Source organism: Scyliorhinus canicula, chromosome 6, assembly GCF_902713615.1.
Source record: "Scyliorhinus canicula chromosome 6, sScyCan1.1, whole genome shotgun sequence".
NCBI classification, from domain to species: domain Eukaryota; kingdom Metazoa; phylum Chordata; class Chondrichthyes; order Carcharhiniformes; family Scyliorhinidae; genus Scyliorhinus; species Scyliorhinus canicula.
Genome location: NC_052151.1, coordinates 173,232,191 through 173,248,971, shown reverse-complemented (window position 1 = coordinate 173,248,971; position 16,781 = coordinate 173,232,191). Strand labels below are relative to the sequence as shown.

Sequence of the window (16,781 nt, the reverse complement as noted above, 5' to 3'; positions counted from 1 at the left end):
AGAAGAGAAAGTATGAGTTAAGGGTATGCATGAGCAGGGGAGTTTGAGAAAAGGTGGGGAGGGGGGGGGGGGGGGGGGGGGGGGGGGGGGGGGGGGGGGGGGGGGGGGGGGGGGGGGGGGGGGTGGAAAAGGAGAAAACTCTGTACAAACTGTATAGTTGGATTGTTGGGAAGAATGTTTCCCGGGGTGTTTATTTGCTGTAACCTACTTTGATACAAGTTTGAATAAAATGTGTTTAAAAAAAATTTTGAAGCTCAAGATAGCTTGTTTTAAAATCGTATCAGTAAAATTTGAGAGTCTTTATTTTTCCAAAAAGCATCCTCAACTCCATACATTCATACATAGAATATGATGTAAAATCCATTGAAATCATCTGGAGATGGCTTTACGGATAAGTTGGCATGAAAATTAACTTATTTTTTCCAAAACGTCTTTGAACCTGGTTGAAAAAGATCAAAAGCATGAGGAACATGTGGCAGATGTACAAAATGGCTTCCATTGGGACTAATCGGCAGGTACAGAAGCAAAAATGTCTCAACTGTATATCGATTACTGGACTGACAGAAACATGTGACTGATTATTGACAATCGACAATATTGAATGATTACATTGTGCATAAGTGACAACTCAGATGCATATGTTGAAAGGTTTCAATATACAAAAAAACATCAGGGAACTTTGCTTCAGATGGTGTTGCATACCCACACACTACAGTTTTCATAAAATATTAGAGTTGAAAAAATACAAATTTACAATAAAAGAAGCCCTTTTGAATTCAGTGAGATGATGTTACTTCATGAGCATGGCAAGTTGCAGTCTTATACCTAGAGAAGAAATAAATAATCAAACAATTAGTCATGTAACATAAAAATGAGCAGTTTGATAATAATAATCTTTATTGCCACACGTTAACACTGCAGTGAAGTTACTGTGAAAAGCCGCGAGTCGCCACATTCTGGCGCCTGTTTGGGTACATGGAGAGAGAATTCAGAATGTCCAAATTACCTAACAGCACGGGCGGAATTCTCCGCAGGGGGCCGAATTCGTGAAGGCTGTCGTGAACTCGGCCGAGGTTCATGACGGCCTCGGAGCCTGCTCCCCACACCTGATTCACCCCCACCCGGGGGCTAGGAGCGGGCCTCCGTCTTTCTCGGCAGTGACCTCGTCACGCCGAGAATGTGAAGTCATCCGCGCATCGCGCAGACAGCACGAACCCGCGCATGCGTGGTGGCCGTGTTTCTCCTCAGCCGCCCAGCAAGACGTGGCGGCTTGATCTTGCCGGGCGGCGGAGGGCACCGATCGCGGGCCTGTCCCCTCCTGAGCACAGTCGTGGTGCTCCCGTCCCAATCGGGCCCCTAGATGCGCCAAAACGGCGAGCGGAGATTTTTCCAAGCCGGGGAGGGGGGGGGGGGGGGGGGGGGGGGGAGAGGGGGGGGGGGGGCACCGGGGGGGCGTAAAAAGTGTCGGGGGGCCCTCCCGCGATTCTCCCAGGCCGCATGGGGAGCGGAGAATCGCACCCCACATCTTCAGGACTTGTGGGAGGAAACTGGAGCACCCGGATGAAACCCATGCAGAAAAGGGGAGAATGTGCAGACTCCACACAGACAGTGACCCAAGCAGGTAATCGAACCTGGAACCATGGAGCTGTGAAGCAACAGTGCTAACCACTGTGCGACCGTGCCACCCATGTCAAATGTCAAATTTTTTAAAAGAACAAAAAAAAATCATCCCCTTGCAGTTATTTCATCTCTCCATGATAAACATTTTGCCATCTTACAGTCTCCCAGACCCATACAGTTAGTTTCTCAGGTGATAATGTGTGCATCTACCAGTTTTACTCATTAATTATTAGAAAGGGAATCTGTAGCGACTTGCCATTCAGCCACTTTACATTATGGTTACACAACAATTACTTCTCTGCACACCCTAAACCCATTCCCTCCACTTTAATAAACTCTATAGACCCACATCCATTAAGTTTCTTCCTCCATACAGTTTGCTATACTCTACTCTCAACTGCTAGCCTTAATTGTATTAATTATATCTTACGGGAGACATTGCTGTAGTGATCTTTACATGGGTATGTACAGAAGGGGCTGATGGTTAATGGAAAGGCCACTAGGGGGCAGCACTGGTGTGTATAAAATGGGGAAGCAAGGAGCCCTCTGGGCTGTGGGGTCAATTAGACTGTGAGGAGAACAGAGGCAGAGATTTAGCTCAGGGCTGCTAGTGTGGTCAGGCCTAGTTGTAGTGTATAGAAATGTTGTAACCTTTCTACTATTACAGTTCTTAAAGTAAGAACTCATGCAGTTATTTAAGTTGTGTTGCTCAATAAACGTTCTATAAAACTTCTGGACGTCTTTGAGCCTTCTTCCAAAGCCTCTACTATAACTTAGTTGAGTAGCACAGATTACCTGCCTTACAGGTAACAAAACATGGTACCAGGTTGGCTTTAATCGGACAGTACTAGATAGATTAGGTTAGAGACCAGAAAGAACGAAAACAAGCAGCAAAAGTAACGGGCCAGCCGCTCGACTCTGGAAGACTTTGCAGCATTTTGATTCCAAACAACCTACCGAAGCGATGGACCACATGCCACTTCCAGAGCTGCTGAAAACTACCGGTAATTTAAATAGTAACTGGAAAATGTATCAACAGCAGCTTCAAATATACATGGCGGCTACTGACTTAAATGCAGCCTCCGATGGGAGACAGATTGGGATATTACTCTCAACGGCAGGCCGGCAAGCTGTAGACATTTATAACTTTTTTACGTATGGTGACAATGAAGATAAAACTAGCTTTCAAGTGATAATGGCAAACTTTGATGAACACTGTAAATCACAGTCAAATAAAACCATGGAACGATTTAACCTGCGTAACAGATTCCAAAAAAAACGGGGAGACTATCTCTAATTTTATCACAGATCTCCGATTGCTAGCACAATGTTGTAACTATGCTGATGTAACAGACTCCATCATCAGGGATCAATTAATCTATGGTCTCTCAGATAAAAATTTAAGGAATCATTAATGCAGCAAAATGATTTAACTTTAAAAACTACCATAGCAAGAACAAAAACAAACAGCAGTAACTGGAGCTTCTTGAGAAAAAAAATAATGGAGAAAGTACTCCATGACGTGGAAGATGTCAAAATGGTGGCCTCTCCTCACAGGCCTTCTTTTCCGGCGGCTGGCACCCATTACAGCATGTCCGCGCATGCGCGCAGTCAAGAGAAACGCGATCACGCAAGATTGCGTGTGTATGTAAAGTACCGACCCCAGCCAGAAGAGCGTGTCGCACATGCGCGAGCGCTGCTGAATCGTGACGTCATGGACGCCATGACGTGCTACCGCTGTGGCACTGCCCATTTAAAAGGGAAATGTCCTGCGCTAGGGAAAAGATGTTTAAAGTGCTCCAAGATGAATCGTTTTGCCTCCCAGTGTCAGTCCACAGCCAAATATTCATAGAATCATAGAATCTCTGCAGTGCAGGAGGCCATTCAGCCCAGCGAGTCTGTACCGACTCTTTGATAGAGGGTCTTTGATGTTGCTCACTACCCCGCAAATCTGTAACCCCACCTAACCTTTGGATAATAAGGGGCAATTTAGCATGGCCAACCCAACTAACCTGCATATCTTTGGACTGTGGGAGGAAACCAGAGCACCGGGAGGAAACCCACGCCGACATGGGGAGAACATGCAGATGCCACTCAAACAATCACCCAAGGCCGCATTCAAACCCGGGTCTCTGGTGCTCTGAGGCAGCAGTGCTAACCACTGTGTCACCATTTTTATTATATTTACATTAAATATTTATTTTTATATATTATTTGATCCTTTGACCTCTTTACCTGTGTTTTTGTGCTTCAGTTTCAAAAAATAGTTTATTCAATGAATATTTCTAATCCTGAACAGTTCTAGACTTTATAATCACCTGTTCTAAAATGCAGGAAATTGCGCACAATTTGAATTTTCAGTTTTCAGTTAAAACTTGCAAAAATTAATCAACATCGTTGAAAGAACTGTGCTTCATGTAATAAAATACCTCTGGCTCTCCCCGTGATTTGACTTGAGACATTTGGTGTAAGCTTATTTTATCAGTACAAATCATGATGCATGACTCATAGTGCTAATCCTAACGGCAGCTGGTGTCCAGGATAGCTATATCCAGCCTCACACTCCAGGCTAAATTCCATTCAATACAGCTTGAAAGTTCCATGTAAATGGCAAAGTTAAAAATGAATGGCAAGTTCCCTCCCTAAAACCATCCACCTTGTCCCCCTGCTCTCCTCCTCTGAGACACTACTGCACTCAAGACCCATCTCTGCGACCAAGCTTTTGATCACCTCTCTTTACAGGGTTGATCAAAATACTAACTGCTTGATTCTTATGCCAACTACAATTATTATTACTCCAGGGATTGACACGACAATTAATTTAGCCTGTAGATAGCTTAGCTACTTAAAAGGGGAAGATCTTGGATTCATTCTAAGCTGAGTCAGCTGATTTTAACAAGTGGAGAGGTGCTATATCATAGAATTTACAGTGCAGAAGGAGGCCATTCGGCCCATCAGGTCTGCACTGGCCCTTGGAAAGAGCACCCTACTTAAGTCCACACCTCCATCCTATCCCCGTAACACAACCTAACCTTTTTGTGGTCACTAAGGGCAATTTAATATGGCCAATCCACCTAATCTGCACATCTTTGGACTGTGGGAGGAAACCGGAGCACCCGCAGGAAACCCACGCAGACACGGGGACAACATGCAGACTCCGCACAGACAGTGACCCAAGTCGCGAATCCATCCTGGGACCCTGGAGCTGTGAAGCAACAGTGCTAACCACTGTGCTTGTATGCCACCCTATAGAACATAGAACATTACAGCGCAGTACAGGCCCTTCGGCCCATGATGTTGCACCGTCCTGTGAAACCCTTCTAAAGTCCCTCTACACCAGGGGTGGGCAAACTTTTCCGTGCAAGGGCCACATTCAGAAATTCACAATTTTAAAGGGCCGCATAGTATATTAAGTAAAATAATTAATATTAAAATAGCCAAAATTAAGGTTTTTAAAGAAAAAAAAGCAATTAATTTTTATTAATTAATATTTTAAAGTAGAAACTTTACATGAAACACATTTATTTGAAAAACAAAGTAACTCAGTTTAAAGAAAAAAAAGCAATTAATTTTTATTAATTAATATTTTAAAGTAGAAACTTCACATGAAACTTCACAATGATCACCCTACTCAAGTCAACGTATCCATCCTATACCAGTAACCCAACAGCCCCCCCCCCCCCATTAACCTTAAAATAAAAAAATAAAAAAATGTAAAAACAATGTTTAAAAAAAAAAAAAAAATTTTTTATGACTTGATCTTGGTGGGCCGCATGCGGCCCGCGGGCCGTAGTTTGCCCACCCCTGCTCTACACTATTTCCTTATCGTCCATATGCCTATCCAATGACCATTTGAATATGTTTAGTGTTGGCGAGTCTACTACTGTTGCAGGCAGGGCATTCCACGCCCTTACTACTCTCTGAGTAAAGAACCTACCTCTGACATCTGTCCTATATCTAGCTCCCCTCAATTTAAAGCTATGTCCCCTTGTGCTGGACATCACCATCCGAGGAAAAAGGCTCTCGATGTCCACCCTATCATAGTCCCTGCATTTAACAGGGAACCAAGATTTCTGTTCTTGATCATTTTACAGTTTTAGAAATGTTTGTGTGGACTTTAAGCGAGATCAGGTTCTGGTTTTTCGTTGATAGTGCTCACTTGACACTCGTGTGTATTTTGCATGAAAAGTATGTTTCTTGCAAAGTCCTTGAAGTTCCACCAAAGCAGTGGAGGGAGGGGGGCGCTCATGTAATACAAAAAAGCGTTCTCCAATCGACAAAGCCATCGTCAGCAAGAGAATACATTGAAATGCTCATGTTTTTTGCATCATTATGTTTATGACAGGAGTCCATTGAAAGAATGGCCTAGCATTTGTGATGATATTGACATCAAAACTGTCAGTGTTCACCATCTTTGCCTCCTCTGAAACTATTGGCTACTTCCTGAGTCCGTACATATGGAGTTCAATGGGAAAATACAAAATTGCTATCAGTGATTCAGTGATTCTCCAGCGGATGTGTTGTTGAGATATGCCAGGCTGCAATCATTAAAAATCATTGAACTGTTGAAAGCCTCCCCTCCTACACTATTAATCATGCAGCTACATCACTTGAAAAGGTTAAACCTTGCTGAATGAGCTGTAACTGGGTTTTTCACCATATGCTAAGATCATATGGGCAGCATTGGTGGCACATTGGTTAGCTGCTTCACAGCTTCAGGAACCCGTGTTCAAAACCGGCCTTGGGTGACTGTGGAGTTTGCACTTTCTGCCTGTTTCTGCGTGGGTTTTCTCTGGGTGCTCAGGTTTCCTCCCACAGTCCAAAGATGTGCAGGCTAGGTGGATTGGCTGTGCTAAATTGCCTTTTAGTGTCCAAAAAGGATTGGTGGGGTTACAAGGATAGGGTGGAGCTATAGGCTTAAGTAGCTGGTGCAGACTTGATGGACCAAATGGCCTTCTTCTGCACTGTAGGGATTCTACGGATTCTTCTATATATTTTTTTTACAGACAATTTTATTGAGGTATTTTTGGCATTGTAAACAGTAACAATGTAGATTAGTGTGCAGATACCAATTACAAAAAACATAGTGCAAGTAACAGTACCACTCTCGCAAATAGACCCGCCTATTCTTCCCCCTACTCTACACTATTCTACCCCCACCCCTCCGCCCCTCCGCTAACGATTAGTTCCCCGTGAAGAAGTCGATGAATGGTTGCCGCCTCCGGGCAAACCCCGATAGTGATCCTCGTAAGGCGAACTTGATTTTTTTCCAAGCTGAGAATGCTTGCCATGTCCGACAGCCATACTTCGGCCTTTGGGGGCTTTGAGTCCCTCCAGGCCAACAGTATCCGTCGCCGGGCTATCAATGAAGCAAAGGCCACAATGTCGGCCTCTATCCCCTCCTGGACTCCCGGGTCTTCCGACACCCCAAAAATCACCACCTCTGGACTCATCGCCACCCTTGTTTTCAGTACCCGGGATATGACGTCCGCAAATCCCTGCCAGTATCCCCTGAGTTTTTGGACACGCCCAGAACATGTGGACATGGTTCGCTAGTCCTCCCCCACATCTAGCACACATGTCCTCCAGCCCAAAGAATTTGCTCAAATGGGCCACCGTCATGTGGGCCCGGTGAACCACCTTGAACTGAATCAGGCCGAACCTGGCACATGTTGCGGGTGCATTAACCCTCCTCAGAGCGCCTACCCATACGCTGCCCTCCAACTCCCCACCAAGCTCCTCCTCCCACTTGAGTTTCAGTTCCTCGGTCCCTGTGTCCTCCGCTCCCATAAGCTCCTTATAAATATCCGAGACTCTCCCCTCTCCTACCTCACCCCTGGAAACTACCCTGTCCTGGATCCCCCTTGGTGCAAGGCGTGGAAAGGACGGGACCTGTCCACGTACAAAATCCCGCACCTGCAAGTACCGAAAGTCATTCCCCCCTCGCCAGCCCGAACTTCTCCTCCAGCGCCCTCATGTTCGCGAAGCTCCCTTCCAGGAACAAGTCGCCCATCCTTCCCACCCCCACCCTCCGCCACGCTTGAAACCCGCCATCCATCTTCCCCGGGACAAATCGGTGGTTGTCACATATTGGGGACCAGACCGACGCTCCCACTTCCCCTGCATGCTTCCTCCATTGGCCCCAAATCCGCAGAGCCACCACCACTACAGGGCTGGTGGAGTACCTGGCTGGCGGGAATGGCAGGGGAGCCGCGACCAGGGCTGCCAAGCTGGTGCCCCTGCACGAAGCAGCCTCCACCCGCTCCCAGACCGACCCCATACCCACCATCCATTTCCTTATCATGGCTATGTTAGCCGCCCAGTAGCAGTTGCTGAGGTTCTGCAACGCCAGTCCCCCCTCGCTACGGTTCCGTTCCAGCATCCCCCTCTTTACCCGTGGGGACTTCCCCGCTCAAACAAATCCCAGGATGGTTTTATTGATTCTTTTAAAGAAGGACCGCGGAATGAAAATAGGGAGACACTGAAAAACAAACAGGAATCTCGGGAGGATCGTCATCTTCACCGTCTGTAGGATATTTCTGGAATGCCAAATTCCTCCAGTATGATTAGAAGTTCCACATTTAACCAAACAACGTTTTTCATTAAACTTTGTTCATGATATTTCAGCTTTAACCGTAAACTCGTTTTTCTGTCACAATAATTTATGTACCCTCCGAAATATGTAAAATCAAAAGTGACGGGATTTAGAGTTTTACTTTCTGGTTTTCTGACTATGAGAATACTTCAGTGCGGTTGGTTGCTTACCTGTTTTATGATATCATTGCTGCTAGATCCCTGGAGATCCGTTTGACTTGGCACCAGATTCAAATTGAAGTTAGGAAAGGGAAAACTGTTCAATGGTGATTGCTAGGCCTCCATGGAAAGTGTTCTTCAAGGTCAGTGACAAGTTCAGTTGCTTCACTGCTGGCTGAAAAAGCCAGCCAAAGGGTAAGACTGCAATGGTGATGGATTCCACCCTTACTGTCTTTCACAGTGGTGCCAATGACCACTAATAAATAGCAGGTAAATCTGTTATTTTTGCATGCTCCAGATTTTCTACCACAACCTCTTGGATAGTTAAAATAAGCATAGTTAAAAGACGTGGCATTTTCCCTGGCCAATCATAAGCAAAGCCACAGGAGATTGACTCGGCTTGAACGATATTACAAATTCCTTCATGATCTTGTAAAAGGGTGCCTGTTGGCCTTCTGAAAATTTAAATAGAGGAAGGAGAAAGAATCTTGCATAACCTCAGGATTCCACAGCCAAAATGAAATTCTTTTGACGTGTAGTCACTGCAATAATGTTGGCAAATAGCAATGCAGTAAATTAGCAGATAATCTTTTTGCAAGTCATGTTAATTGAGGGATGAACATTGGGCAAAGGACTGGGGAAGTGTTCTGCTCTTTTTCAAATGGTGACATTGGGGTTCACACAGAGGGCAATATTTAATGTAGTTATCGGCGGTCTTGCCCCCTGGATGAACAGCAGGTAAGAGACCCTGGGCAGGAGTCTCTGTCGGCCGATGCCGAAATCGTGAAACGTGATTGGTCGGAGAATCGGATCTGACGCCGAAATTGTGACAGGCGCCGGTTTGATGCTAAATCGCAATTCCATGTTGCATCAACGGCGGCGTCAATGCATTCTGGAATGTACGTATAGTAAACTACGTTTGCTAGACCATTACTGGCCCCAACCCGGTATTCTCCGGGGCCTCCATGATTCTCTGCCTCCGATGGGCTGAATTCCTGATGACAAGGTTCACTTGTGTTTTAAAAAATCATGAAACCGGCATGTGGCTGATGAGGGACAGAAAGGACACAGAGAGGTGCAGCCATGGGCTGCCAGTCCTGACACTGGTCGGTCTGGCTAGGGTGGTGGGTGGCGTCCCCCAGGGCCGAAGGTGGGGGCCGGCAGGGTCGGGGTGGGGGAAGGGCCATGGGGCCAGGGTGACCACCCACGGGACTGGGGCGGTGCCCAAGAATGGACTGCCATTGCTGCAGCATGCAAGGTAGCCATCTTGCTGCGCACCCACGGACCATCCACCTTGTCCCCTGGTTCTGCAGAGTGACACCAGCTGTATGGGTGCCCGCTCCACCCCCACCCCTCAGCCTTGACTCTTCCACTCCCCAGCCCCCAACCCCACCAGCCAACCGGCCGCTAACCACCAGCGGGGCATCAGGCAGTCCACCCAGTTCAACGCTCACTGTAGCTCCCTACAAGGGCACCGGGCGGGGGGCCACGGGTGGTACCCCTGGCTGCAGGGATGTGTGCCAGGGCCAGAGGCCCCCATGGTGCAGGTCACCGACGGGGCCAGTGGTTCAAAGATGGGGGGAAGGGGGGGCAGAGCCCTAAGTGCCAACCCCGGCCACCATGTAGCCCGGTAGACCTGGTATGCACCATGCAAACATGTCAGCCTTTCACCCCCTGAAAACAATGGATATTGGAATTCAGCCAGCAATGATGGGCTTTCTGCTAGATGCCGCAGCCCTGGTGGATGCCCTGTGGCTGTACGAGCTGGAGTTGCTCCAGGAGTAGGAACCTGCAGCAGCAGAGCATGCCCAGAGGAACAGGAGTATCCCGTCCTCCATCTCTTCCTTTGGGGATCACAGACCCTGCTGGCAGAAACCGTGCCAGCCAAGAGCTGCTAGTCAATCAGATGATGGCACCTGGTGCTGGCAAGGAAATTCACATGGATTTGCTTGTTGTGCTCTCTGAATGAATCACACTTCTCTTCCCACTCCAACCACCTGCCATTGGGTTAGTAACATCATGGCAGGATGAGACACTTAAATGCACATTAATTGCCCACTTAAAGTCCTCAATTATCAGTGGAATGGCAAGGCTACCCATGGGCCTTCCTGTCATCGACATAACCGGGATGGATGCGGGAAGGTGGTGGATTACCCACCTGCTACCCTCTCGCCTGATTAAAAAGCCCCCCTGCCACCAATCCTCCCACAGGGTGAAGGGTATTAAATTACGTCAGAGTTTCAGTTGGTATCTCGGCTGAATGATGGCACCTCAAAACACTGAGAGCGCTGATGTTGATGATAAAACTATTTGTGGAAATAAAGCTAGGTTTCCTCTTTCAAAAGTTTTACTGAACTTGGTTCAATATCATTTGAGCAACTTGTGTGAAGCTCAGCTTAATGTTATTTAGAATTCAACTCAAGTTGCTCAGCGGCCCACTATCTTGTGTCGCTCTTTTACATAAGGTCAGCAGCTGTTCTGTATCAGTTAACAGAAAGCCCAAGATCTTTTGACAGCAACTGAATGGTGCTTCAAAGGCATCTTCAGTAGGTGACCACTCTCATCCATTCTGCCCGATGCACTCAGTCGACACAAAACCAGAATTCTCACTGGGACTCAAACTGATGTAGTCACGTGGCCAGAATCCCAAAACAAGAAACAATTTAATTTGCGAGCATGATTGGCATCAATTTCAATTATGCTGCCTCTTTTTCCCTCCCCTGTGTTGCTTCCTGTTCCCACATACCGACACGGAATTTTCAATGTTTTCCCCCCCCATCCCATTTTTTCTTCTCTGTTTGGTACGGATTCAAAGATACTGGGCGAGATTCTCCCAAAACGGGAGAAATCGTAAAGCTGCCGTAAAACCCGGGCGGGTTTTACGGCAGCGCGCCCCTTCCCGACCGGGGACCGATTCTGGTCCCCGGTCGGGGCTAGCAGCCCGACGCCGTAGGCTCCGGCAAGACTGGCTTAAACGAAAATCGTTAAGCCCGCTTGCCGGAGTTAGCGCCGGCTGACGCGTCATATGACGTCAGCCGCGCATGCGCAGTTTGGAAGACTCCAACCCGCGCATGCGCGGGTGACGTCATCGCGTTTTTGCGTGAAACCCGCGCATGCGCGGGCCGGGTTGCCCCTCACCCGCCTCGCGAATGGATACTGCGGGGCGGCGGAAGGACAAGTAGTGCGCGGGCATCGGGCCCGCTGCCCGCGATCGGTGCCCACCGTTCGCGGGCCCATGGCACCCTTGGCACGGCCGTGGTACTGCCGTGCCAATCGGTGCCATGGTTATAAAAAGCGAGTTTGTGACGCCGTTTTTACAAACGGCAAGACCAGGTGTGTTTGACGTTCGTAAAAACGGCGGAAAGGGCTGGGATTTCGGCCCATCTAACAGCTGAGAATCGCTGCCGGCCGTAAAAAAACGGCGGCAGCGATTCGGGTCGGGACTTCGGCGGGGGCGGGGGAGAATAGCGGGAGGGCGGCAAAAATGTCGGGAAGGCCCTCCCGCTATTCTCCCACCCGTCGTGGGGGTCGGAGAATTTCGCCCACTGGCAGTGCACTGCCTACTCTCTCCCTTTTTGGGCTAAATTCACAGCCTGACAGAATCTGGAACAGCACTAGACCATGGATTAGCTCAATACCTCAGTCAGATGTCCAGAGACAGCTCAGCAATTTGACCAGGGTAATCTTGACCACTCCCTCACTGAATCTCGGCTAAATCTAGGAGGTGGTGGGGTCGTTGAGGTGAAAGGGAGGGAAGGTGCGCACAGACACCCAGCAGCCAACCAAAGGGCCGTGGAATGGAGAGGAGCATTCCTCCTCTCCATGAAAATAACATAAAAGCTTACTTTGTTGGTGAAGCCAAGGCATTCGTTGAAAAGCCTGAAGCCCCTGCAGCGCTAGCTAATTTTATCTTGGGATCCTTAAAGTTAAGTCCCTCATTAGCATATGCACGATGTCCAACAGCTGTCAAATAATGTACCCCTTGCTTGCTGTGTTTTAGATATTGGATTCATTGAATCAATCAGATGTTTCTCCTTGCATTGTTTTGTGAAACCACGCGGTTTGCACTAGGGGGATTAGACAACATTGAAGAAGTAATATTCCTTAGCATGGGAACAGCTGATCTCCAGAAGCCTTTATAACTGCTGTGAGGGGATGGCGATTCAGGTTGAATACAATCTCATTCCTAACTGAGTCCCACAATAGCACACTGTTCAACAGAGTAGCTAAGGTCCAATTAGTGCCAAGGTTGGCGGATTAGCTACGTTAAATTGCTTCTAAACTGGAAAAATAAGAATTGGATATTCTAAATTAATATTTTAAAAAGATTAAATTGGTGCTGGATGGAATCTTCCTGATTTTGCCCTCCCATGAGAAATCAAGGTAAGGAATCTTTAAGCTCCTTTTTAGTCCATTCAACATGGGGATCATTTGGTGTTTCCATGCCCTGGTCAAATTATCTTTGATCTCGGGTCTAGTTTCCCCATGGGAATTCTGACTCAGTCACGATGGGCCAAGTGGCCTTCTTTCTGTGCTGTTCAGATTATATGGCTATAAATTCAAGATAGACTTGTACTTGAACAGAATAATGAACATAAAGCTAAAGGCTGATCTTTGATTGTCATCAGCCCGTAACCTCTGGAGAGTGGCAAAGTGGACCCGGTAATTGTTTGGGGTGGGGGGGGGGGGAAGCGGGGTTGCAGTTCAGACCCAGTTTTGGGGTGATGGTTGTGGGGGAGGGGGGGTGCAGTCTGGAAGGGGATAAGTCCGAGAGCGATGGAGGGGGGTCAGACCATGAGGGGCATCAGTCTGGGAGGGAGGGGGTTCAGTTCGGGTGGAGGGTCAGTCCAAAGGGGAGGAAGGGGGGATCAGGCTGGCAAGGGACGTCAATCTGGTGGTGATTCAGTCCAGAGGGGGGATTCAGTCCATGAGGGAGGAAGAGGGCTTAGTCCAGTGGAGAGGTGCCGGGCAAAGGGGGGGGGGGGGGGGGAGGGAAGGGGGAGGGGGATTGACCAAGTCTCACTGGGGGAGAGTTGCTGGCTGGGGTTTATGGTGGGCCATTCGGGTTGGCGGGAGGTAGGGGATATCAGGTCGGGGGGGGGGGGGGGGGGGGGGGGGGGGGGGGGGGGTGGTATGATGAGTCCCCTGAGGGGGTCGTGTGCGTGCAGGGTGTCCTGTGCGAGACTGGGTCCTGATTTTTACAATAGTTACTCTGAAGTTAGAAGTTTGGTTTTCCTTCTATCTCTTTCACAGTAACTACCAGGGTGAAACTGGTGGAATTATCCGCAGTCAGCGATTAAAATCGCTTCTGTCGGATGGATCCCAGCCCCACGTAATTGTCCAGAGGCATTTCTGAGCAATTGCCAGGTAGGCCCATACGTGGAGGGTGACAGTGAGATGTGGCTTTTGAGAAGGCAATGGAAATGAGTGTCAGTGTAGATATTGGCTGTTCAGATGGGGATGTGAGGAATCCCTCGAGGGATTTCCAGCAAATAGAACATAGAACATAGAACAGTACAGCACAGAACAGGCCCTTCGGCCCTCAATGTTGTGCCGAGCCATGATCACCCTACTCAATCCCACATATCCACCCTATACCCGTAACCCAACAACCCCCCCCCCCCCCCCCCCCCCCCCCCCCCCCCCCCCCCATTAACCTTACATTTTATTAGGACACTAAGGGCAATTTAGCATGGCCAATCCACCTAACCCGCACATCTTTGGACTGTGGGAGGAAACCGGAGCACCCGGAGGAAACCCATGCACACAGGGGGAGGACGTGCAGACTCCACACAGACAGTGACCCAGCCGGGAATCGAACCTGGGACCCTGGAGCTGTGAAAAATAAGATATTGGATGGAATTTTCCCAGCCAAAATGGTGGGGCCTGTAGTGGGCTAGGAACGAGCCACAGAATAAACATCCTTCTCCAGAGATGGTGTGCAGAACAAAATATCGAGATGCCGTTGAAGGAAAGGATTTCTACCCCGAGTAGAGGTAGGAGTAGTTGAACTGGACAAGGATTTCCGAGGGTGGCACAACATGAGGAATGGAGAGGAGGGTCTGAGAAAGCATTTTCTCTGCATCTCTGCCTTTCTCTCTCTCTCACCTGGAGGTGCTGCTGTGGGATCTGAGGGGCTGCAATGAAGTGATGTTTCCCAAGGACTGGAGGAAGAGGCCAGCTTCTAAACCAAGCAGGCATCTGTGGAAAAGTTAGCAACACAATTGTGGCCCCTCCAATCTTGGGGGTAGGCAGAGGAGGGCATTCAATGGAGCAGGAAAGGCAAGTGGCATAACACTGCTGGCTGTCAACTCCCAGGCTCTGACTTTTCCAGCATTCTCCAGCACAGCACCTTTCAGACCAACATACCAGTGCTGCTCATTCCTCTGTCTTCAAACTCCTCCTCGCATCCCCATCTGAACAGCCAATATCTACTCTGACATTCATTTCCATTGCCTTCTCAAAAGCCACATCTCACTGTCACCCTCTACAAAGCAGCCCATCCCCAATCTCCACTGAAGTCATTTCTCACATTCTCTCTTGGCAGAACAACCTCAGGAAAGACAGAGAACCGGGTGGGGGTGATGGCTGAGCTGGTGACCCAGGCACTTTGATGGCCACTGGCAGTGAGGCAATTGAAGGATCTCTCTGAAAAACCGGTTATTTGGCTTCACCAAAGAGGGTACATTTGTGATTTACTTTTGTGCAGAGAAGCAATACAACCTGTCACCACTGCACAGCACTCCAGATGGCTTGCGAGTACTTCCTCTCCCACTCTCCGTCCTCCTGCACTCCCCATGATGTAGCTGACAGCCACTGGCAGTGAGGCAATCAGCCAAAACTGTCCAAGTCAAATCTGAGAGCTGCCCCACGCAGCCTGGATTCAGATGCTAATTAATTCAATGGCTATTAGGCATGGACTCTATCTCTAAAGTATTAATGTATCTGAGCCCATGGGTTCAGTGAAAGCGTTCGAGGACATTTATCAATCTTCCATATCTGCCTGAAAAGTGAAGCCTCCCATTATCACTCATGGAAAAGAAATACTCATATAAAGGAAATTGTTTGAGAGAAAGATAATTAATAGAGCCAATTTTCACTGAGCAACATTGTCCGTTTGGAACGTACAACACTGACGGCTGCACTCAGCTCCAGACATATCCATTAATGTCTGATATACCCAGAATATCGCACCTAATATCTCAATATTAACAGCTTGCTCGCAGCGTGTAGGATCCTGTTGAAATCTCAGGTCACTGCTAATCCTCCAAAAGTAATCTGAGACATGACAGATTTGTGTTCAAAATAAATGACTATATTCTCTGCTCAATCCTGAATGGGCCGTCAGACTTTGTTAACTGAGCAGGAACCTTGTTTAATCCATCTTTACGATCACATCATGAAGGTCGACAAAGACTTTTACTCAAAACTCCATCATGTTACAAAATATGTTAATGAAAAATATACATCCAGCAAAGAACATTGTAATCTCTCGTCCACTGATTCTGACTTTAATGTTTTAAAGTATTATGCTGTAAGCATCCTGCTGCAATTCACAGTTTGAATATTTGCCTTGTTTCAGAGCGATCCTATCTGTAAATAAATGTATTTGTGTTAGCCCAAACACACTGAGCTGGGCTTTTGTTCCATTGTTTTCGATCCCTCCAGGAATTGCCAATTTGGGAACCTGGAAGTGCTGGCAAAGGGATCCCGATGGGAGATTTTGAAAGAGGCCGCCAATTAAGAGGCCAACGCCGGGTGCCCTGTCCGATTAAGGTGAGGCTGTGGGCATTGGCAGCCGCACCTGCAAAGCTGGCAGAATGGTAAGATAGGGGCATCCTCCGAAGGAAGGTGGGGGGGGGCAATCCCACCACAGGAAAGCCTGTGGTTGGAGTTGTAGCTGCGGGAGACGGGGATATTTAAATAGGAATTGGCGAAAACCCCTGCCTACCGCCAGGAATGCACTTCCTTCCATCTGCCTGACTTCACCCTCAGCTGGGGGGGGGGTCTGTCTGCAGTCTGGAAAATTCCAAATGGCGTGTAAAAAGTGCACTTTAATTATCCAAACTGGCAGCGGCGGCACGGTGGCGAAGTGGTTAGCACTGCTGCCTCACGGCTCCGAGGACCCAGGTTCGATCCCGGCCCCGGGTCACTGTCCGTGTGGAGTTTGCACATTCTCCCCATGTCTGCGTGGGCCTCACCCCCACAACCCAAAGGTGTGCAGTTAGGTGGATTGGCCACACTAAATTGCCCCTTACTTGGAAAAAAAAAATTGGGTATGCTAAATTTATTTCAAAAACATTAACTGGCTTGCCGACACTGGTGACAGGTGGCAGTTGCCCACCCACCTCCCTCAAAGTATGCTGAAGGCAAGAACATGCCAGCAGACTGGCAGGTTCAACAAAATT

At 48.2% G+C, this 16,781-nt stretch overlaps 1 protein-coding gene across 4 annotated transcripts in view; it reads right to left on the bottom strand.

Annotated features, from left to right (window-relative positions):
* Window positions 1-267: 267 nt before the first annotated feature.
* Window positions 268-16,781, bottom strand: part of LOC119967651 (muscular LMNA-interacting protein) — a 229,085-nt gene continuing 212,571 nt past the window's right edge. For all 4 annotated transcript variants that reach the window (XM_038800451.1, XM_038800453.1, XM_038800452.1 and 1 more), the window contains one exon: window positions 268-825. In XM_038800451.1, coding sequence (XP_038656379.1) covers window positions 820-825 — 6 coding nt within the window. In that variant the 3' untranslated portion in view covers window positions 268-819. The remainder of the gene's footprint in view (window positions 826-16,781) is intronic.